Below are 22,486 nucleotides of genomic sequence, written 5' to 3'. Positions count from 1 at the left end.
TCTCCCTTTTGCTTGCCCAATCCTGCGCTCCCTGCTCCCACTTGATTGCCGCTGATTGGCACCCCTCCTCAGCCTCCCTCCGCCCTCTGGCATACTCGTGACAGCAGCACGGCTTGCAGCAGTCACCACGCGACATGGCGGCCGGCAGAGGCGCTGGCAAGCTGCTGGTGCTTCTGGGGCTTGCAGCGCTGGCCATCACGGGCTACCAGGCGATGACATGTGAGCGGAAAGGGTGTGGGCAGAACGCACGGGGACAGGGCGGCCTAGCCGCCTCACTGCCGCCTCACCCGCCCGCCCTCCCTCCCAATGCCGCTTGCTCTTCAACTCTCCGGCGTTCCCAAGTTGGCTGGATCGCCCCTCAATCCCAGTTCGCGCGCCCCTGCAGACCGCGAGAACCTGAGGCTGACGCAGCAGCAGTTTGAGGCGCTGCCGCTGGCGCTGCTGGCGCAGCTGGCGGCGGCGGTGGCAGTGTGCGCTCTCGGCGGGCTGCAGGTGTCTGGCACCTTCAGGCCCATCCGCATCTCAGATGCGCCCAAGTAAGTGCAGGCGGTGCGCGGTGGGCACACCTGCTGGCGGGTGTTGGATGGATGCTGGGGCTGGCAGGTTGAGAGACGGTCGGCACCAGCCCAGCGCCCATCCACCAGCGTGCCCCTCGGCGCCCGTCCCGCCCCGCGTGCAGGACGGTGGTGATGCGGCCGCTGCGAACCGACTTTGCTGTGTTCAACAATCGCGGGCGCCTGCTGAGCAGCTTGCCCCAGCTGCAGCAGCTGCCGGCCGTGCCGGAGATTCGCTGAAAGGCACAAATCAGCCTGCAAGGTGCCCTGCCCCAAGCAGGTGTTTGTTTGCCCCTTCTTGTACTCCCTTTTCCTACATGCTGTAAATCGCTCAATGCAATGTCATAGTTGCAGCATCTGGCTTCAGTTCAGGAGGCTCCGCTCAGCCAAGGTACACGCGATGCCCGGCAATCTTTCATGCGTCACCAAACCTGCCCGGCTTGATCCCTAAACCAGCCGTTACGCGGCGTATGCTGCGGCCCGCTGCTCGCGCTCCGCAACGCTGCGCCGCACCTCCTCCTTGAACCCGGGCACATCCCAGAAGCCGCCCGCCACGCACTCCTCCACCAGCGCCGCATCCTCTGCCGGCACCGGCTGCCCGTCCTTGAGGCCGAGCACCAGGCGCACCACTGCATCCACTGCCACATCGGCCTGCCCGGGGACGAGAAGGGAAGGAGAGACGGTGGTTTGAAAGCCGTGACGAGAGCAACTCAAGAGTGCATGCCATGCCAGCAGGGTGCATGCCAATGCGCAAGCAGGTCCCCAGGCTGCCGGCTGCAGCAGCTCAGTCCGTGATTGGCTGCAGCTTCTCAAGCAGCAACACCATCCCGGCCTGAGTGCCACACACCTGCTGCGCCAGGCTGCCGCGGGGTCTCTCCATGTATGTGTACTTGGCTGTCTGCTCCGCCAGGGCCTCGGAGAAGCGCTCCATCTCAAATTCCAGGTCGGAGCTGCAGTGGCCAGATGAGAAAGGTTTAGATGAGAAAGGCGGGAAGAGGTATGAGAAGAGAGCAAGTCTGAGAAGGAGGAGCAGGGGCGTGGAAGCGGGGCACAACAGAAGCATGCAAAGGGACAGCCCCTTCCGGTCCAGCAGGTCGGCTGGGCGTGCAGAAAAGACTCACGAGACGCGCAGGCGCCGCGCCGCGTCCACAATCGCCTTGCCGGGGACGACGCCCGCGCCGTGCCGCGCCATCCACAGCGCTAGCAGCACGTAGCGCCGCTGCGCTGCCTGCGGTCGAGTCGGGGAGGGCGGCAGCGGTCGGGCGGCAGGCCACATGATGTCGGATGGGTTAGCTGAGCGGCAACTGCGGGAATCTCAAGCAAAGCGGCAGTGCCATAGCTCTCGCTCACTTTGCCATACTTGGTCTGCAGCTCGGCCACCGCCACCTGGAAGCCCAGCGGCGCGGCATCAAACACTTGGCGGCAGTACTCAGGGTATGCCTGCACAGCAAGAGGAGACACAGATTGAATTGAATGCATACGTTGTGCACGGTTTGAGCACTGCAGCCCTTCCAGGCGCTGAGGCATGCAAGCGGGCAGCGATGCGGCATGTGCCAGGCGACCTGCTTGCCTGCGCATCGTTGCCAATGCCGCCCTCTGTGGCAGTGAGTCGTGAGATGAGGCCAATGATGGGCAGCGCGCCAGTCACCTGCTTGGCCATTCGCTTCATGCTGTCGGCCAGCCCCTCCCTGCAAGCACCGTACGGTGGCAAACAGGCACACACGCAGGCAGGTCACCACGCTGGGATTCTGCAGGACGACTCTGCAGGACACATCATGCTTTGTCACCATAAAGCACGACCAATTGCGCTGCAGGGGTGTTGCAGCGCACCCTTGTGCCCGAGTCTGCACCGGCCGCCGCGACGCCTGTCGTGGTTGGCTGCGTTGCCGCGCCTGGGCGGGGCAACTTGTGAGGCTGCTGCCGCGCTGCGCATGTGCACCTGCTGCATATGGCAGGGATGGCATGCATCGTGGAAGCAGCTGGACGGTGATAGCGGCGGCGGCGGGCGGAGCGGCGGGCAAGGCACCGCGACGGCACGCCTACTCCCTGGCCCACCTGCTGCTGCTACCGTGCTGTTACTGATACTGCTGCTGAGATGGGAGGCCAGCATTGCAGCCAGCGTGCTGCAGAGAGGAGTGCGGGTGGGGTGCTCGCTGGGCGCGGCAGCGGCGTGGATTGCGATGTCCGAGTGCAGAGATTGCAGTGGTGTGCTTAGAGGGGTGCTCGTCTTCGCCCTTGCGAGGATTTTGGGCTTCATCCTCCGCGCCAGGTTGGCATGCATTGCATTATTCCTGCCTGCCCCCCAAACGCCAGTTTCACCTTGCTGAATCCATCCATCAGCACACCCCATAGCCGCGATGGCGGCAACTGCGCAGCCAGACCCCCTGACAGCCATTCGCACCTTCTTTGCCGAGAAACCCGCCGAGGTGGGTCTGGCAGGCCGATCTAGCTGTAAACAATGCCGGCAGGGCCTCGCCGCTGAGCCATCCCACCCTGCCCAGTCACCGCAGCAGCGCATTCCCGTTGCTGCTGCCCCATATCGGCCCAGTCGGCGGCTTGGAGTGCGCCAGCCCCGCCGCTAGGGCGCTGGCCACTCCTGCTCGCCTCCATCACTTGCCGCCCGGCGCCGGCCCTGCCTGCCTGTGGGTCGCTTCGGCTTTTGGAAGCGTGTGTCACGCATTGGCCTCCTTCCTTCCGCGGATCCTGCAGGTCCAGCAGAAACTGGATGTCTGGACAGCAAAGCAGCCGGCGTGGGTGGAGGGCGTGGTGGCGGGCATCAAGGGCAGTGGCCAGGTGCGCTGAGCCGCCGGTGCTGCCTGCCGCCTGCCCGCCCTGTGCTGCTTGCACCTCTAGATAGCCGCGGTCTGCGCTGTGCAGGCGATGTGCTGCAATATCCTGACGTTGTTGCTCTGTCCTTTGCCATTTATGCTTGTGAGCTGCCTCCTGTCCCGTCATGCCTGCAAACCGCCGACTTCGCCGTCGCTGGCTCTTCAAATGCAGGGCCTGTTCCTGGGCCTGATCATGGGCACGATGGGCAAGATGAACATGGAGGCAGCAGCCTCAAGTGAGCGGCCCGATACAGCCTGATGCTTCTGTTCGCATGCATGCACCTGCACCTGCCACTGTGAATTGCGGCTGCTGCACTGGAGCGGGGGCATGCCTGCCCCAATCTGGGTGTGCCTGGGCCGGCAACCACACCCAGATTGGGGCAGCCAGTGTGCACAGAAAGTCCCGCGCGTTGCGTGGCTTGACTTGCTCGCTGCCGTCCCTGTCTGCACGCGCAGGCGGCGCGCCCATGGCGCCTCAGATGCTCAACATGGGCGGCCCCGTCACCCAGGCCCGCAACTTTGCGGTGATGACGGGCGTGAACGCGGGGGTGCAGGCGATGATGAAGCGCTGGCGCGGCGGACGCGAGGACGTGCAGAACCAGCTCGTAGGCGAGTCGCTGCTGCTGCTGCGGGGCCACGGACGTGGCTGCGGGCTGGGCTTGGAACAGCGAGCCGTGGCGGCAGCACGGCAGGAAGCCGGCTAGCCCAAGGAGAGGGCTCCTGTAGAGTAGGGCCCGCGGTGGCATTGTCGCTGAGTGCCACTGGATGCGGCGCGCCGACAAGCTCTCACAGCCAGGCTGTGACGCTCGGCTGTGCTCCCTGCCCTCCTGCCGGCACACCGCCCTGTGCAGGTGGCTTCTTCAGCGGCGCCAGCTTCTCGCTGGTTTCCGGCGGCATCTCCAACCCAGCGGCCGTGCCCGGCGCGGCCGCGCCAAACCCGCTCATGGCGGCCTTCTCCGCGGGCGTCGTGTTTGCGCTGTTTCAGGGCGCCTTCTTCAAGGTGGGCTGCGGCTGGCTGGCTGGCTACCGGGGTCCCTCATCGTGCCCTCTAGCAAAACAGCCTGTTGAAAGGATGTACATGTATAGGTGCTGAAGACAATGCGAGTGCCGACAGCTGCCAACATGCGTGCTCTGTGCCCGCCCCTCTCCCCCGCAGCTGGGAGAGATCTGGTCTGGTCCCAAGGCGGCCGACACAGAGTACGCCCGCGTCAAGGCCATGCTCACCTCGCTGAACCTGCCGGTGAGCGAGCCTGCCGCTTGGCAGCCTCGCCGACGGCTTGCCGCCAATTTCCGTTTCATGGGCTATGCGCCCCCGTGGCCTGTGGTTGTCTGGGATTGGGTTTGATCCCTAGGCGCTGCAGGCCAGCTAGCCTGGCCCCTCACGCCTGCCGCCTGCTGCCCTGGCTGCAGCAATACGAGAAGAATGTGAGGAAGGGCATGCTGAACGACACCACCATAGGCCTCTGGGACAATGCGGCGCTGCAGGTGGGGCGCGGGTGTGGGCTGGTGCGGCAGGTGGCGCGCATGGCGCAGGCAGAAGCTGCCGCTCGGCTGGCTCCTGGCGTTGACCCTGCGCCGACCTGTCCCAACGACCACTCGGTGCCCCTGCCTGCCCCCACTTGCCAGGAGGTGCGCATCCCGGCGGGGCCGCGGCTGCTCATCCTGGCGCACATCGATCAGGTGGGCTGTCGCTTGTATGGGTGGCGTGTGGCACATGGTTTGGGTCCCCGCACGCGTTTCCAGGCAGGCAACCAATGCTGATGCAGTGGTCGGTGTTCTTGTCCTGCCCGACTGCCTCATCCTTGGCCTGCTTGGTGCGCCCGCGCTGGCTGCAGTACCGCCACATCCTGCGGCCCGCCATGCCCATCCCCAAGGCGCTGCCTCAAGACTACTGACGCACCTGGCCACCTAGCCAGCCAGCTCAGCTGAGAGGCGGCTGGCCCAGTGGCGGCAGCACAGCCTCCCTGCGCCTTACCGCATCCCCGCTGTCGTGCAGCCTTTCATTTTGGCGGCCTCCCGGCCCGCTATTCTTCGCTGCCCGCCATTTTTCGCCGCCTCGCGTGGCGGCCCCGCTTGCCCGCCTGGGTTCAGCGCCGCAGCTTTACAGGGGGGCCTGCTGGGTCAGGGCAAGGCACGCCTGGCCCCGACGCTTCACACAGATTCCTGAATTTCAAACATGTAGAGGCAGAGGGTAAAGGCAGATATGGACAAGGGATATGTACAAATAGGCAAAGCAAGCTGAGCGCTAGACTAGGGGAGATTTGGCTACAAGGTGCTGGGTTTGGTGTTGCGAGCTGATCTAGCGGCTTTCTTCTTCCTGTGCTAGTCCCTAGGCATCTGTTGCCGCTCCGTCGCCGGCGGCGGGTTCAGCAGATGCGGGGTGGGTGAGGTGCGCCATCAAGGCCGCCACCCGGTGGCCGCGCTTGGGCCCGCGCACCACGAGGCGGGGCAGGCTGCCATCGGCGACGGCCGGCGCGGCGGTGGCCGCCGCTGCCGCGTCGCTGGCGGGCGCGACGGCAGGCTCCCCAGAGCTGAGCCGCCCCGAGGCGCTGCCTGGGCGGCTGCTGAGAGGCGGCACCGCCACCGCCGGCTGGCTACCGACCTGCACGCTCCTGATGCGTGCGGCGGGCTGCTCCTGCTCCTGCCGGCCGCCATGCTTTCCACGCTGCTCCTGCTGCTCCCGCTGCTCCTGCTGCCGCCCCTCGCCCGCCGCCTCCTCCTCGCCATCCGTGCCATCCGCCGTCGCCGCCGCCGTGCCTCGCGCCGCAGCCTGCCTGCCGTAGGCGCGCGCCTTGGCCGCCGCGCTGCGCCTCCGTGCCGCGGGGCGCTCCCACTCTTCCAGCTCTAGGCTCTCCTCCTCCTCCAGGGAGAAGTCCTCATCCTCACTAGAGGCCGCCCTGCAGCAGCAGGAGCCAGGCAGGAGGGAGCAACCCAGGCAGGAGAGGGAAGCGGCGTCAGTGTCAGGCTCCACGGCCCAGGCCTGCCAAACGGGAGTGCTCAGGCAGCGTATGCAGTGACCCCAGCAGCACCGGGTGGGTGCCGTGGCTGGGTGCGGCAGGCAGGCAGGCAGGCAGGCAGGCAGGCGGGCTGCGGGCGATTCCTCGGGCACCTGGCCGCCGCCTCCTCCTCCTCCTCCTCCTGGGGAGCTGCCCACTCCTCATCTGACGAGTCGCCGCCGCCGAGCCGCTTGCGCTTGCGGCCGCGAATGCCGCCGCCGCCACGGCGCTGCTGCACCTGGCGCGGCGGCGGCGCCGCCGCCTCGTCCTCGCCGCCATCGTCGCTGCCGCCCTCCTCCTCCTCGTCCTCCGCGCCTTCCACCTCGCTGTCCTCGCCCCGCGACAGCTCAGCATAGTTTATGGGGCGGGCGCGGCGGGTGGCGCGGCGGGCGCCCCGCCCCAGAGGCTCCTCCCGAGCGCCGTGCCCCGGCGCCGCCCCTGTCGCCTCCTCCTCAAACCAATCCTCCCCCTCCTCCTCCTCGCTGTCCGCCGCCCGGCCCACCCTGCGCAGGTGCCTGCCGGCGCCGCGGCGGGGGTAGCTGCCGCCCAGCGCCGCGTGGGCGCGGCTGGTGCCGGCGCGGTGGGCTGCCACGGCGGCGATCCCCGCCGCCGCCCTCGCATCCTCCTCCTCATCCTCGCTGTCGCTCTCCGGGACGCGCGGCGCCGGGAACGCAGGCTCCTGCAGCGGCAAAGGGCGCAAGGCCGAGCGCCGCACGCATCGTTACAGCGCTGTGTTTCGGGCCAGGGATAAACCCCACACCAACCTCACGCAGCTCCTGGGCTGCTGTCCACTGCCAGGCCCTGTATATATATGATAAGTACAGGCCTGGCCAGGCCACCCCAGCACAGGGACGGACTGACATGCAACCCCACCAGCAAAGCCTGCCGCCAGCCCAGCCTGACCCACCTGGAACAACACCTCCAGCTCGCTCACGCGCAGCTGCTGGCGGTCGGCGTTGATGGAGCCCACCAGGTCCTGCGGGGCAGGGCAGGGCGGGGCGGGGCGGGGAGGCAGGGGGCCACCGGGGTGGAGAGAGGCAGCGGGACACAGGGCCAGCACCTGCTTTTGCGAGGCAGAGGCGGGCAGGCAGGAACGAGCCAAAGGCTCAGCTGCTGCAACAGGACGCCGCAGGCTCAGCAAACGGCAGCGCAGAAGCAGCGGGCAGCCGGCGGCTCGGTCGGTGGCCGCGGGCCGCATCGCGCCCGCCCCAAACGGCCGCTTGCTCTGCCCGCCCGGGGTCCTCGCCAGGCCCGGGAGCCGGCGCCGGCGTTCACCTGCATGCGGACGTTGGTGCGTTGCTGCCGCGACCGAATGCGGGTGGGCAAGTGATTCTCGTACTCGCTGTCTTCGTCGTCGCCTGCGCCTGCCCCTGCCCCTGCGCCGCCGCCTGCCACCGCGTCGGTGCGCTGCTTCACCACCTCCATGATCCGCTCCTCCACAGAGCCCTGCGTGTGGGGCAGGGTGCGTGGTGTGGTGGGGGACGTCAGGATGGGGAAGGCGGGTCGAGGTGGCTGGAGTGGTTGGGGTTGGCGCTGGGAGCAGGTGGGGGCGAGGCACCGCATGCGGGGCAAGCCGCTGCACCAGGGCGCGAGCTGCGGGGCGGGCAGGCAGCGGGCCGGGGCTCGCCTTGACGTAAAACTTCTTGACCGTCACCGTGCGCTGCTGGCCCATGCGCCAGGCGCGGCCGATGGCCTGCAGGGCAGGCAGCCATGCATGGGGGCAACCGTCGGGATGGCAGGCCTGTGCACCGGCGCAGCGACCTCCGACTGATCGACCGACTGAGATTACAGAGAACCGGGCCCTCCGAGGCCTCACGCCAGGCGTGGGTCCCCTGCCCCAACCTCCTCTGACCGCTTCTAAGGTGGGTAACAAGCCGGCAGCAGACCCTGCGCGCCAGCACCCCGACGCACACCTGCTCCTCCAGGGCCGGGTTGAGTGCCGGCTCCATAAGGAAGACATGGGAGGCGGCGGTGAGGTTGATGCCCACGCTGCCGCTGCGCATGCTGAGCAGGAAGACTGCAAGGAGGGAGGCGAGGGGGCATGGCGAGAGGGCGGCGTTCGCGGCGCGCGTGGTTGTATTGGAAAAGGGCGCGGCTGCTGCACCAAGCGCTCGCCCGCTCGCCGGCCACCCGGCCGGCAGCAAAAGCCACAGGCCGGGGGCCGGCCTGGGTGAGGCGCGCCACCCCGAGCCGCCGCCCCAGCCTCCGCCTCACCCGTGGTGGGCGGGTCCTGCTGGAAAGCGTTGATGGCCTTGGCGCGCTGCTTGAGCGGCATGGATCCCGAGATGAAGCGGTAGCCGAAGCCGGCCTGGGTGAGGCGCGTCTTGAGCCACTCGATGGTGGTGACGTACTGGGAGAAGATGAGGGCCTTGGCGGAGGGGTCGGCCCGCCGCATCGAGCGCAGCTGCAGGTGAGCGGGTGGAGCGCCGGGTGTGAGGATATGGTTGGGGTGGCATTGTGGGAGGTAAGGGTGGGGGTTAAGCAGGCAAGGCAGCGGGTTGCTGGGCCTCCTGGGGAGGGAGGCAAGGCGGTCGGGCATTTTGGTTGCTGCCTGCTGCTCTCCCCGCCAGCTCAGCCGCCACCTCAGCCGCGCACCTCCTTCAGCAGCGCCTGCAGCTTGCTCTCCGACACGTACACCGGCTCTGCGTGCGGCACAGCGGGCTCCGGACCCGCCTCCTTGCCGCCGCCCTCGCCCACAGGCGCCTTGCCCTTGTCGCCCGCCGCGGCCGCCGCCGCGGCAGCCGCCGCCTCCTCCTCGTCTGCCTCTGCCGCAGTGATTCCATGGCGCAGGTCGGCCGCAGTGATGTCGCGGCGGCAGAGAGGGCACTTGGCATTGGCAGCCAGCACACCCAGGATGCACTCCCTGCAGATGAGCGGCAGCAGGCCGGAGCGACATCACAAGCCATCCCAGCAGGCCCCACCAGCAGGCCCGCAGCTGCCCTTGCTCCACCCAAAAGACGAGGTGCTGGGGTACGTGCCTTGCACCCACCCTCCCACACTCGCAAAGCCACCAAACCGCCACGACCACCCACCCACACAGGCGCACACCTGCAGAACCAATGGTTGCAGGGCGTCACCGATGGGTTCTCCAGCATGTCTATGCAGATGGCGCACCTGCAGGAAAAGGGGTGGGGCAGCAGCGCACCGAGGCAGCACAGGCGGCAGCTCGGCTCAACTGGGGGGTGGCGGCTGGCAGCGCCGAGGGTGGGCGGCGCACGCTGTGGGATGGCAACACCCGCGAGGGGGGCACGTCCGATGCCGGCCAACGGTGCACCAAAGCAGCGCATCACAAACCGCGTTCGCCCCACAGGTACGCAGCAGCGGCAGCGGATCGCGCCCAGCGGGCTACCCCCACTCACTCCTCCTCAGGCGCCACCAGCGAGTGGTCTGTGGCGACCATGCCGCCCGCGCCGGCGCCGCCGGACAGGCGCCGCCGCCGTACCCCCGCATACTCCCCAAACAGAGGGTCCTTGACGGACAGATCTCGCTGCTTGAGGGTGCCGCCTGCGGGGCCAGGCAGGGGGCAGGAAGGAAGGGAGGGCAGGGAGGTCGGATCAGAGCCCAGCCGCTAGGCACACAGTCCCAACAAAGTTGAGCGCAGACATCCCCAGCGCCGCCAATCCACCAGGACTCCTGCCCCCCATGCCATGCCTCCACGTGCATGTCTGCCCCCACCCCCGTCCTCTTGCTGTGTTGCAAAACGGCCCCAGACTCACCGCTGCACACCCGGCGCATGGGCAGCAGCAGCGCCATGATCTGCAGCAGGTGCTTGTTGATGCAGGCGTTGCCCAGGGCACGGTACTGCGCAAACAGCGCCACGCTGGCCGCATGCGCCTTTTTGTACATCTCCTGCTCAGCCTCCGTTAGCACCACTGCGGGGCGGGCAACCGGGAGGGGACGCGAGTTGGAGTTTGATGGAGTTGTGGAGGGCTGCAGAGCGTGGCTTGCTCATCACATTGAGCAAAGCTGGGAGTTTAGACCTGGGGGCATTCGGAGGCATTCGGGGGCATTACAACCTCGCTGTCTGTCACCCACAGCACTCCACCAGCGCACCCTGCCTCACCTGCAACCGTCTCCTCGGTCTTGGAAGGCAGGCGCAGCACCTCCTCGCCGCCCAGCACCTGCTTCTTGGTGTGGCGCACCATGACCTGGCCCTGTAGCGATGCGAGCGGGGGACACAGGCAACAGGCCCGGCAGATGTGAATTCTTAATGAACAGCAGCATACTGTTGGCAGGAGAAAACAGCCAGGGTGGCGGCATGGCGGTGAGCGGGATACTGATCCTGCCTGTCCAAGACTTCCAGCTGGAGTGGGTCTGGGGCGGGCGGCTCACCAGTGTGTACAGCAGGGCCGGGCAGTGTCCCCCAAACACGTTGTTGCCAAAGGCGGACTTGATGTTGTGGTCGAAGAAGTTCTGCAGGCGGGGCAGCGTTCACCAAGATGATGCTGAGCTGGCGCCGTGCTGGCGCAAGCTGACAACAAACCCACGCTCATACCAGCGTGTCGGATGCCTCAGGGAGCTGAGGGGAGCGAACAAAAACAGAAACGCAACGTCTCTCACCTTGATGTTGAAGGGAGACAGGCCCAGCACGCAGAGCTGCCCATACAAGTCGCCGACATCTGCAGCGCATCAAAGCAAACCCAAACAGTTGAGTGGATACTCCCACAGATGACTACACAACGCACGATGATGCTCAGCCCAGAGGCAAGGAGACGGGCAGCCTCAGCGGTTACCTGTATTGATGGGCGTGCCTGCAGGGAGCACAGCAGAATTAAACTCAGCGGCCAGTATCATTTCACGGCGGGCTGCCCTGGCACAGAAAGTCAGGCAGGCGGCTTTTGAAGAGGACACGCACACACACACACACACTGCGGGAGCTGGCGCCCTCCCTCACCCGTGCACATCCAGCGGCGCTCCGACTTGAGCGCCACGCACGCCTTGGAGTGGCCCACGGCGGCGTTCTTCACGGTGTGCGCCTCGTCCAGCACGAGGCGGTGCCACTCGATGGCGCCCAGCGGCGGGAAGTTCTGCAGACGGGAGGCACAGGCAAGAGAGTAAGGCAAGGGGGCACATGAAAGGCCAGGGCATGGCGCAGGTTGGGGCGTCAGCCAGGGACACGAGCCCTGGCAACGGTGGAACTGGGGGATGGGGCAGGCGCCCAGCCGCTCACCGGCGGCGCATTGCCCTTCTTGCCGCCGAAATCGGTGCTCAGCGTCGCATATGTGGTCACCACCTGCACACACATGTGCCGACAGCAGCAGCAGCAGCAGGCAGACAGTCAGAGGAGCGGCAGCGACAGTTAAGAGCCGGCATTGCGGGCAGGAGACCCCACGCCTTGCTCCCTTCAGCAGCCCGCCACGGGAACACAGTAAACAGGCGCAGCATATACGCGGCCCAGCCAGAGGCCGCCACCAACACACCAGGTCAAACTGCGTCGCCAGGCGCACGGGGTCGCGTATGCGGCCATTTCCGTGGTACATGTGCATCTTGAGGCTGCCGCCCAGCTTGGCCTGCGCCTCGGCGATCCACTGCCCCACCAGCGACACCGCGCACACCTGCAGGTGTCATGCAGCCGTGGCGGCGGTGAGTCATCGTGCCAGCTTGCCAGGAGTTGGTCTGAAGCAGCAAGCAGGCAATGCCGCAGCAGCCTCCCTCAGGCACTGCCCGCTCACCACGAGCGTGGCACGGCTCTTGATCAGGCCGCCAGCTGTGCGGTACGACCCATCCCTGTGCCTGCCCTCTGGCGGGAACGGCGGCGCGGGGTTGGCCAGGATGAGACCCAGCACCTCTATTGTCTGCAGCGCAGGCAGGGGAAGCAGGGAGGCGGCCTCTATGGGTAGGCACGCATGCATGGTTGGAAAGATTCAAAAGATGGTGAGCTGCACACAGGCGCACGGCGGGAGGGAAGGCGTGCCGCGTGGTTGTTGTACAGCCGCAGCCGTTCGTGCCCCATCTTGGCAGCAACTAACCTTACCGAGCCCCATTTCCTCTGCACAGAAGCCTCCCCACTGCTGCGGCGGCACCTCCAGGCTGGCACGCCCCAGCACCGTGCTCCACCAGTACCACGTGCCGCTGGGCGTCTGCAGCCGCTCCCAGAACAGGCGGCTGCAGCAGGGCTCGGGTGGAACTGGTCAGCAGGCAGGGGGACAAGGTTTCGCATGTGTGGCGACCACAGAGAAGCTGCTCCCCGCCCACCGGAAGTCGCCCTCGCCCCGTTCGCGGTCCAGCATGAACTGCAGGCTCTGCAGCTGGTAGGGGCGCATGGTGACGGTGAGGCCGGGGGGCTGAGGCGCCGCCGGCATCTCGCCACGCTCCAACGCCTTCATCAGGCCCGGGATGCTGCGCTCGCAGCCCTGCTCCTTGTCCGACCTGTGGCAGGGAGCAGGCAGGGAGCAGGCAGGCACAGGAGGTCGGCATGCGATCAGTGTGCCTTTCATCAGGAACACCAAAGGGAAGCAGGCATGCAGATGAGGAGGCTGCAGGCCCTGCCGACCCAAGTAGGCCAACCAGGCTGCTGATCTGCCACCTCCTCACCACTCCTTGACCCGCGCCTTCATGGCCCGGTGCTCCGCGTCGCCCCACAGCATCACTTCCATGGTCGAGTTGAGCGGGTTGCTGCCCAGCTCTGCAAACTGGTGGCGGGAGCTGCGCCCTGCAGGTGGGGGGGCACGGCAGCCGGGGCCGCAGCGATTTGGTGAGCCAAACTTGAACAAGGCTTTGGGTTTGGGCAAGCAGGCACGCAATGCGGGCAGGGGCAGATGCATCTGAGGCAAGACGGCAGGAAGCATTCAAGATGTGGTGAGCATGGGCAGCGCCCACCCACCGGAATCCCAGGAGTCGTGGGCACGGAAGAAGTTGCGGTGCGGCGGGCCGCGATCGCCCTTCCACACATACACCTGCGCTCGACAGCAGCTCACGACCAAGCGATGAGGAGCGCGGGCGCTGAGGCCCCTCATTTGGACCTGCTCCCCTCAGGGCTCAGCGCTGGCTCTAACAGGTAGCGCAGCACCCAACGACCCCAAATGCACCCGCAGGCTGCGCCTGCTCCACTCACCTTGAATACCGCTTTGCCCTTCTTCCCTTTCGGCCCGTCGCTATCCGGCACAAGGTCCACCACCACACGCGCCAGAGGATCAACTGCGCTGCGGCTGCATGGAGAGCAGGCCAAGGGAGCCAGACGGGCAGGCTTGACGAGCAAGGCCGCAGGCACAAAGGTGGGGAAGCACGAAACCACAGATCAGACAATCTGCCGGCCCCCAGGCTGGTGTATGCCCGCTGGCCATAAGCCGCCACGCGGGCCTGCGACGCGTGCTGCTCACTGGAGCGGGTACACGACGCCCGGCTCCGCGCAGCGCGCCGCAGACTTGAGCTCCTCCAGCATGGAGTACGGCAGCTGCTTGGCGCGCGTCTTTTTGGCCGCCCAATCGTCGTGGGCCTGCAGGCACACGCGGCGGAGGGGCAGGGGCACGGTCGGCGTGCAGGCAGCTGGCTCAATGCACTCGTGCACTGGTGGATGCAGCGCGCAGGACCATAAGGACATGAAACACGCAGCACAAGGATGCAGGGGAGATGCGGGCAGCCATGAGCCCTCGCCTTGATGATGTCGAGCGTGGGCTGCATGGCCGCCGGCGAGGCGCTGTCGTCCACGGCGGCGTGCGTCCAGGCCTGCGTGTCAAACGGCGCCAGCCGCTCCGCGGTCCAATCCAGGCGCAGGAAGACGCGGCCATCCCTGCAGTGCAGGCGCTCGGGGCGGCATGAACAAGAGTCATCAGAGCTGCTCTTCCACACAAACCAAGCCAGCACGTACTCAACTCCTGGGGGCTCAGTGGAGCAAGTGTTGTCAAGATTAACCAGCCTGAAAGCCGAAACAAGCATGCAGCAGCGTGCCCCCATCCAGGCAGTCCAGCCTGGACGCCCGCCCCGGCACCCAGCGCCCCCTCACCTGAAGCAGACCTCGCCGTAGCGCATGGAGGAGTTGTACTGCCTGCTGATGCAGAACTCCGCGGCAGGGTCGCTCATGCTGTAGCTGCCGCCGTGGGACGAGGTGCGGCAGAGGTGCACTCCGGCACCCACCAGGTCCTTGGCCGCCTGCAGACGCGGCGGCAGCAGCAGCGGCAGCGGGCAGGCCTCACCGGCCGGCACAAATGAGGAGGATGGGGCGGGAAGCTGCCCGGGCACTCCGCTCTGAGCCTGTGCGCCTTCCCCACATGCCCTCGCTGCCACAGAGTGGGACCACACCCGCAGGCCGCCGCCTCGGCCCGCGCGGCGCACCTGCGCGGGCGGCGGCGCGCCCTCTGCATCCTTGCGCAGCGGCGTCAGCGCATCCATCACGCGCTCCAGGACCGCCCGCTCCGCGGTCTTGCCGCCGTTGGCCAGCGCCCTGCCCAGCGGCACCATGGTGAAGAAGCCGGCGCCCTCCCACTGAGGGTAGTCGGTCCACTGGAGGTGCTCCTGCCCGCTGGGCTTGCGGTGGAAGACGACTGCGCGGCAACGGCAGGTGTGGAGGGCGGAGGAGCGTGGTTGGTGCGAGGAAGGAGCTGTGGCGGGGCAACAGTTTCAGTTTTAAAGCATCTCGTGGTGTATTTGCGGTGAGGCGGCCCAGCGGCCCGCACCTGCGTAGCTGGGGGTGCCAGGGCCGGGTTCGGTGGGCTTGGGTAGGCGCCAGAGGCCCAGCTTCAGCGTCTTGCTGGCGCGGTCGGTGATCTGCAGGCATGGCCCGTGGGAGCCGCAGGTGTGCGGCGAGGAGGGCAGGATGTGCCGACTGTCCTCTGCCCCAAGCAGAGGCTGCTGGCAGGCATCTGCTAACCCAGGCGCCACTCAGCGCGCATCCAGGCCACCCACCCCAGCCCAGCCCACCCCCCAACTCACTTTGTGGCTGCCAGCCAGGAAGGAGGCGTGCAGCAGGCCGCCGGCCAGGTCCACCGCCACAAACTGCTCGCCCTGGGCATCCAGGCCCGCCAGCGGCGCCGCCGCATCCATGATCTCCTGCACTGTGGCCTCCTTGCCCACCTGCACCAGGAAACGCGACCGGCAGAGGGCGCTGGAACTCAGACCGCGAGCCACAGCACCCATCCCCAAGGTCTCTTGCTGCCTCCTGCACCCATGCCCGCTTGCCCGCCTGGCTGCACCACCCACCTGCACGCCATAGGTCGTGGGCCGCGCCCGGCCGTCATAGTGCAGTATGGTGACCTGCAGGTGCAGCGGGTGGCGGGCTGAAGGGTCAAGAAGCAGGCGCAGGCACACACGTGCGGCCAGTATGCACGATGCTGGCAAGCCCGCAGGAAGCCATTCATCTTCTCCCCAGACTCCCTATCTGCATCCTGCAGCTGACCTGGCGCGTACGGGTGGCGATGTCCTCTGGCGGCGCCTCCTCCAGCGCCAGCTTCTTCAGCTTGAGCAGCGTAGGGGAGTACTTGCTGGTCTGGAGGTCCCACTGGGTTTCAAACAGGTTGCCGATGTGCAGCCTGTGGTCGCAGCAGGGGCAGATGGTCGAGAAAGGAGGCAGCGTGGAGGCAGGCACATACATCGAAGGCCCAGCATGCAGGCCCAAACGCGCTGTCCTTACAGCTGCCAGCACCCATCCACCAGCCCTCGCACCCCTTACCCCAGCACCCACCTGTCGCCGGCGTCGGATTGCAGGTCCGGAGGGAGGTAGAATCCGGTGGGGGCCAGCCGCTTGCGCAGCTTGGCAATGGTGTGGCTGCCCTGCGCCTTGACGCCCACCTCAATCCTGGCCAGCAGCATGAGGTCGCGGTCGGCGACCGGATCAGGGATGCTCCTGAGCGTGCAGGGCCGTGGCAGGCCGGGCTTGGCGGCGGCCTTGACGTCGGCGCTGCCGGGGCGCGGCCGCCCCGTCACCGCCGCAAAGGCGCACTCCATGATCATGAGTTCTGCGGCGCTAGGGCTGATGCCGCCGCCAAAGCCAAAGCCCGCGCGGGCGGCCCGCGCGGCGGCCCGCGCGGCGGCCTGCGCAGCGGCGCGGTCCTTGGCTGCCTTGCGCTGGCGCTTCATGCCGCGGAAAAAATCGGAGTCGTCGTGGGCGTTGCAATGATCCACATAAGAGCCTCCCTCGCCCCACTCCTCGCACTCTCCCGCTGGGCAGTCGCAGATGTAGCAGTAGCACTGGGGGTGGGGGAAGGGCGGCGGCGGCGGGGCGGTTGGGGCAGGGGGATGAGAGAGGAGCAAGGAGCAAGCAGAAGGGGAACAGGCAAGGACGGAAACCGCGCGTCCTGGCCTTGCAGAAGAGTGGGGGCTGACTGCAGACCGGTACAAGACATGCCACGGCAGTGCAAGCTCCAGAAGCTGCCGACATGGATCGGCGGCCGGAATGCAACATTTCGCGAGGCGCACCGGCATGGGCCCACCGTCCAGCCCTCACCTTGTCGCAGTGTATTTTGTTGGTGGCACTGCGGCTCTTGGAAAAGGGCACTTCTCCGCACATGTCGCGCGTGTGTGGCAGGTTCTTATTCCACACTGCAGGCAGGCAGTGGCACATCCAGTTGGCGGCGGCGGAAAACACAATGCACCCGCCTGATCACGGGCGCTGCCTTGGGCGGTCCAAGCAGGCCGTCTCGGCGTGAACCATGCGCTCCGGTGTCCCAGCAAGTTCCTCACCTTCCCCACGCTCGCCCAGCACCGCCAGTTCCTCGTCCCCTAAATCAACGTGCCGCTCCCGCTGTCGCTGCGCCTGCTCTTCCTGCTCTGAGCGCTCCACCAGCACCACATCGTCCGATTCTGCCTCGGGGGCGGTCTCAAAGGCGTCCAGGGAGCTGCTGCTCCCGCGCCTGTGCCGCTTGGCGGGCCGCCGGGCCTCTCCGTCGCTGTCTGAGATTGTGAGGTCCACAAAGTCCGACATTTAGCTGCCAGCTGCCGCGCCCGCGGGCTGCCGGCCGAATGTGAACTGCTGGTTTGAGTCCTAGCCCTCTGAGCGCAGATCTGGGTAAATCAGACAGTCGATTGCACCCCTCCCATGCGACAGAGGACGTTGCAGATGGGTTGGACGATGATATTGCGAAGAATAGAATGGGCGTGAAATGCGTGCGGGGCGCCGAGACTCGGCGAGGACCAGAAGAAGCAGCAGCCCATTGCCAAGATTATTGTTTCCACGCATCACAGACTGGTCACTGCAAACTGCAAAGCCATCCTCTTGTCGGTCAGCATCTCTCGGAGCCATTCTCACTCCGCCTTCCGCAGCTTAAAGCCGTGCCTGAGCTGCGCCAGCATCGAATAGGCAATTCGCAGGCGTCCGCAGCAACCGGCAGCAATGGCAGCGGCAGCGGCACCGGCGGCGGCGCACCAGCAGCTCGACCCGCTGGCGCTGGCCGACTTTGAGGCGGGCCTGGACGGCCTGCACGAGAACGACCTGATTGACGAGGCAGAGGTGGACAGCATCGTGCGGGAGTCCATCCTGCACACCATCGGCGACACGCCCTGGGCCGACAGCAAGGTGCGGGGGTGCAGCACGGCGGGCTGAAGCATTTGGTGTTGGGCAAACCAGCGAGTGCACACAACACCCGCCCCGACGCTCACATTCCCGCCGCAGGTGGGCACCTGGACGTCCCACATCATCGAAGGCGCGCTGAAGAAGCTGGCAGCGCTGCAAAAGCCGATGAAGTACATCTGCCACGTCAGCCTGACGCAACGTGCCGGCGCCGGCCTGCATGCCGCCAGCTGCAGCCGCTGGAACCAGAAGACCGACGGTGTGTGGGGGCTTGGGGGCTGGGTGGCTGCACATATACCAACCTGGCCACAGCGCTGGCATTCAGGTGTCCATGCTGCCCTGCCCACCGCCACCGCAGGGCTGCTGAGCGTGCACTGGGAGAGCCAAACGGTCCTGGCCCTCGTGACTGTGTTTTGGGTGGCGCTGTGAGCTGCCCTGCGGGATGAAGACCGGCTGCTGCGGTTCACAGCCATGCAGCCGGCTGCAGCGTCCAAGTGTAAACGTGAGAGTGAATGGCAGTTGGTTACAGCCCTGGGCGTGTCTCGGGGGGCTTGTGTTGGCTAGCAGTGGTGCGAGTAAGGTGTGGCGAGAGCTGAAAACTGGGGGAGCAAGCAAAGAAAAAACTACAGTGCGCAGGGTGGTGGGCGCCCGCACTCACTTCTGGGCAGCTGCCACACGCGCCTCGTGCGCCTTGCGCGTCCAGGTCACCTTCTGCGGCAGCTCCACCGCCTGCCCGCCCGCCGCCTCGATCTTCTGCTTGGCGCTCTCGCTGAACGCCGCCGCCTTGATCACCAGCTTCTGGGTCAGCTCGCCGGTGCCCAGCACCTGCAGGAGCAGGCGGCAGCGGGATGCGCATGGCATTCAGCACGCCGCCAAGGAGCAGCAGCATGTGGGACGACTGCGGACAGGGCAGGGCAGGCTGCATGCTACCACGTCCCCAACTCGCGGCCCTGAACGTGCAACATTGCCGCTCGCGCCCCTGCCGGGCGCCTGCGCACTCGCCAGCTGCCTGCAAGTCCGTCGCCGATGCGGCCCACCGGCGGCCTGCCATGCCGGCTGCAGCAGCGCTGCCCACCTTGAGGGGGAGGCGCGACTCGCGGCCGCTCAGGTTGACAATGCGCTTCTCCTCCAGGCTCTCCAGGGTCACCTCCTCGCCCTCAGCAAACTTGTCCAGCTGCGCCAGGTTGACCACCACAAAGTCGGGCAGGCCAGCGCCCATGCCGCCGGCAATGCCCTTGAGCTTTGGCAGCCGCCGGTAGAGCGGCGTCTGGCCGCCCTCAAAGCCGGGGCGGATGCCGCTGCCGCTGCGCGACTTCTGGCCGCGCATGCCAAAGCCGGCGGTGCCTCCCTGCGGCAGTGGCACGGGCGATCATCCATGCGAGTGAGCATGGCAGCATAAAATACGCAGCAAGGCTGGCTTGTGTCGGCCTGGCCACTGCTCGCCCGCCCCACCCACCTGGCCTGCGCCGTAGCCACGGCCCTTGCGGTTCTTGCTCTTCCTGGCGCCGTCCTGGGGGGACAGGTTGTTCAGGCGCAGGCGCTCGGCCTCCTCTGCCACTGCGCTGCTCACCACGGCAATGCTGGGCCGGGCGGCCTTGGCCACCAGGGACCGCTGCTGCAGCTGCTTGCCGCTGAAGAAGGAGCCTGCCAGCGCAGGCTTGACCTGCGGGGGGCGGCGGGTGGCGTGCAGGGCGTGAGCAGAAGCATGCCTGGGCCGCTTACCACCACCGGCACGGACGCATTGCGGCCCCAACGGCACATCTGCCGCTGTGGCGGCAATGTGAGCATGGCAGGGGCGGTGGGAGGCTGCCGGAGCGGTGCACACACCTGCGCAAGGGTGAGGGCCTGCATGGCTGAGTCTGCTGCGCCCAGCAAGTGCCCAATACCACCCAGGCTGCGGCCACCTTGATTTGGGGGCATGCACACTGGCCTGGCGCGGATGGGTCCGTGTGTACCGGGCCAGCCGGGCAGGACAGACTCAGAAAGGGCCCATGTGCCCGCCCTGGCGGTGCAGAGTCCCAGCCTCGCTGACACTGCGTCCCTCCGTGTCGGCGCCTGTGCCAAGGCCCCAGTCCAACCCTCTCCTCACCTACCAGCGTCGCGGCTCGGAGACCACGACACTGCCGACCCCCTTTCCCATTTGATCGGTGCACGAGGTGAGGTTGGCAGCCGTGTGGGCGCAAGTGGCTGATCCTTAGGCTGAGCACCGCGGTGTTCAAGCCCTGCGCACCTGTGGGATGTCCCAGCTTGCCGATCCTTTTGGCGGCGGCTGGCAGGGGGCAGCGCGGGGTCGCGTCACAAGGGCGGCGGGTCTCTCCGGCGTTGCGGCCGGCGGCCCGCTGGCGCTGCTGCCCTGAGCATCCTGCCTGCTATTGCAAATGCAGTCAGGATGGGCAACAGAACGTCCCGGCAGCGGCCCTCGGCCGCGTCTGGCAACTCCCAGACCCAGCCGCAGCAACAGCAGCCGCCCTCGACGCAGACGCAGCCCATTTACCCTCTCAGGTGTACGCCCCCCCGGTGAGTGGCCCGCTGGGTTGCCTGTGATGGGAGTGACCCCCTCGCCACCGCCACATCTTACGGAAACTCCTGCATGCTCACAAGCCTGCAAGTGAGCCGCCGCACTCGCCCGCCGCCCATTCGGTCGCCCTAACCTTGCTTGCAATCTCCCCGTTGCTTGCAACAGGGCCAGTACTACCCGCCGCAGCCGCAGCCATACATGAACAACGGCCAGATGTACGGCGGCTGGCGCCCGCCCTACCCCCCGCAGCAGGTGGAGGCCAGTGCTGCTCGGCATGTTGTTTCTGGCGGGCAATACCCTGCTGGGCGCAGCGCGCGCGAGGGCACCAACCATCAGCATTCTGCGCCTATAGCTCTGCATCACCAACCCCGCCCCCGCTCCCTGCTGCAGTACCCGGCACTCATGCAGCAGCACCCGAGCGGCCGCATGCCGCCGCCGCCGCCCGGCGGCGCGGCGGCCCCGGGCGCCGGCCCCGCGCCGGGCCCCAGCCAGGAGCTGACCCAGACGGCCACCATACGCAACGCCGTCAACCTGAAGAAGAACACCTTGGAGGCCGTGCCCATTCCAGGCACACCCAACAAGCTGGCCATCACTTTCACCTTTGACGCCTCCCAGCCCTGCGCCGTCACCACCTTTGTGGCGGCCACCGAGGAGCCGGCCCGTGCCTGCCGCCTCACGCCTGCCAAGCAGGAGGCCGCGCCACCGCTGTTCTACGAAAAGGGGGTGCGCCGCCGCGGCCGCTGCCACCGCCCCGCCGCTTGCTGCAACGCTGTGCCTGCTTGGATTTGTCCGCGGCCCTGCACCTCGCTTCAGCACGTCCCATCTCGCGCTCTCTCCCCATCCAACCGCCCCCTGACCAGTGTTCCTCTTCCTCCCTGCGTGCTCCTCGCTTCTTCCCCCTTGCAGCTGGGCCTCAAGTTCCCGGGCTCTGCCCCCGAGGGCGCCCAGCACGTCATCGACATGGGCCTGTACGATGAGGCGGCGCTGTTTGCCGCGGGCCGCGACACCTTCCCGCTCGTGGTGCGGCTGGAGACGGTGACGGACAAGGGGCGGCGCGAGGGGCGCACGCTGCAGGAGCTGAGGTGAGGGCCTGGGCAGGTGGTGCGGGGGCGGGCACGTGCAGCTTCTGGCGTGGTGTCAGCGTGTTTGTGAAAGGCTGCTGGCACATAGGTGCTAGGTGCTGCGCCGAGCAGCGGCAGGCTCGCAGGATCGTGTTTGGTTAGTTCCGTACCAGTGCCGCTGGACTGACACAAGTGTCGATGCATCATCCCCGCCGCCCGCCTCTTCCCGCCCGCAGCCCCGGCGCGGAGCAGCAGCCGTGGGTGCAGAGCCAGACCACGTTTGCGGTGCTGCACCGCGAGGAGGACGGCAGCTTTGCGGTGCGCACCACCAAGCAGAAGATCTGGGTGGAGGGGGTCAGCTACGAGCTGCAGGTGAGGCAGGGCGGCTGTGCTCAGCAAGGACCAGGGATCGGGCTGGGTGTTGGGCTGGGGCTGGACTGCGCTGTCCACCTGAAATGCCGTGGGGCTACTGCCGTGGTCGACCCTTTCCTGTTTTCGACGCCTCCACTGCGCCGCTGGTGGTCCGCGCTGCAGGAGATTTACGGGCTGGAGCAGTCGGTGGCGGCCGCGCGCGCTGATGCCGACGATGCCGACAACGAGGAGCGGCTGTGCGTGATCTGTCTGGTCAACGAGCGGGACACGACGGTGCTGCCCTGCAGGCACATGTGAGCGCCTGGGAGGACGGCGGCGGGTGTGCTTGGCACGTGGTTGGATGGGTGTGCTTCCGGGTTCAGGACAAGCAGCCTGGTAGCACAATTTGTGTGTCCTGCTTGGAAGGCCAGCTGTGGAGGAGCGTTTGGCAGTGATTGCATGTTCTTTCACCGCCGCGCTGCTGCTGCCGGCCGCCACTGCCCGCCCCCGCAGGTGCATGTGCCATGAGTGCGCACAGGAGCTTCGCAAGCAGACCAGCAAGTGCCCCATCTGCCGCAACCAGGTGGAGAGCCTGCTGCACATCAAGATGTACAAGGGGCCCAAGCCGCTGCCGCAGCAGGCGCTGACGGAGCGCTAGGTGGCGGAGGCCAAGGCGGCCAACGCGGCAGCCGAGGCGGCCGCCGCCCAGACCGCCCAGACCGCCCAGGAGGCGGCGGG

The 22,486-nt window shown here is 67.1% G+C and overlaps 6 protein-coding genes across 6 annotated transcripts; 3 read left to right on the top strand and 3 right to left on the bottom strand.

The window, feature by feature from the left end:
• Positions 1–320: 320 nt before the first annotated feature.
• CHLNCDRAFT_57377 (hypothetical protein) lies at positions 321–2,835 on the bottom strand (the record flags this gene model as incomplete). Its single annotated transcript, XM_005849006.1, has 8 exons — positions 321–566; positions 1,068–1,205; positions 1,402–1,504; positions 1,676–1,782; positions 1,905–1,994; positions 2,125–2,242; positions 2,385–2,496; positions 2,610–2,835. 8 exons carry the CDS (start codon positions 2,833–2,835, stop codon positions 321–323), a joined length of 1,140 nt encoding a protein of 379 aa, XP_005849068.1.
• A 76-nt stretch (positions 2,836–2,911) lies between these two features.
• CHLNCDRAFT_143549 (hypothetical protein) lies at positions 2,912–5,277 on the top strand (the record flags this gene model as incomplete). The annotated part of the gene is made up of 9 exons (XM_005849210.1): positions 2,912–2,980; positions 3,264–3,347; positions 3,555–3,618; positions 3,839–4,024; positions 4,234–4,382; positions 4,539–4,622; positions 4,793–4,867; positions 5,009–5,062; positions 5,218–5,277. 9 exons carry the CDS (start codon positions 2,912–2,914, stop codon positions 5,275–5,277), a joined length of 825 nt encoding a protein of 274 aa, XP_005849272.1.
• A 2,722-nt stretch (positions 5,278–7,999) lies between these two features.
• Positions 8,000–8,773, bottom strand: CHLNCDRAFT_21780 (hypothetical protein; the record flags this gene model as incomplete). Its single annotated transcript, XM_005849005.1, has 3 exons — positions 8,000–8,071; positions 8,292–8,395; positions 8,593–8,773. Coding segments are annotated over 3 exons (357 nt in total), but the record flags the coding sequence as incomplete, so codon positions are not given.
• Positions 8,774–17,641: 8,868 nt separating this feature from the next.
• Positions 17,642–18,247, top strand: CHLNCDRAFT_21434 (hypothetical protein; the record flags this gene model as incomplete). Its single annotated transcript, XM_005849209.1, has 3 exons — positions 17,642–17,824; positions 17,921–18,077; positions 18,177–18,247. 3 exons carry the CDS (start codon positions 17,642–17,644, stop codon positions 18,245–18,247), a joined length of 411 nt encoding a protein of 136 aa, XP_005849271.1.
• A 225-nt stretch (positions 18,248–18,472) lies between these two features.
• CHLNCDRAFT_143546 (hypothetical protein) lies at positions 18,473–19,669 on the bottom strand (the record flags this gene model as incomplete). Its single annotated transcript, XM_005849004.1, has 4 exons — positions 18,473–18,643; positions 18,894–19,166; positions 19,275–19,481; positions 19,646–19,669. 4 exons carry the CDS (start codon positions 19,667–19,669, stop codon positions 18,473–18,475), a joined length of 675 nt encoding a protein of 224 aa, XP_005849066.1.
• A 692-nt stretch (positions 19,670–20,361) lies between these two features.
• CHLNCDRAFT_143545 (hypothetical protein) lies at positions 20,362–22,406 on the top strand (the record flags this gene model as incomplete). Its single annotated transcript, XM_005849208.1, has 7 exons — positions 20,362–20,367; positions 20,502–20,588; positions 20,727–21,059; positions 21,243–21,418; positions 21,634–21,769; positions 21,932–22,062; positions 22,262–22,406. The coding sequence occupies 7 exons, from the start codon at positions 20,362–20,364 to the stop codon at positions 22,404–22,406; spliced, it is 1,014 nt and encodes a 337-aa protein (XP_005849270.1).
• Positions 22,407–22,486: the final 80 nt, after the last annotated feature.

This window comes from Chlorella variabilis (assembly GCF_000147415.1).
Source record: "Chlorella variabilis unplaced genomic scaffold CHLNCscaffold_6, whole genome shotgun sequence".
Taxonomy (NCBI): Eukaryota; Viridiplantae; Chlorophyta; class Trebouxiophyceae; order Chlorellales; family Chlorellaceae; genus Chlorella; species Chlorella variabilis.
The sequence above is the reverse complement of the archived record's forward strand: the minus strand, read 5'-3'. Positions and strand labels throughout refer to the sequence as shown.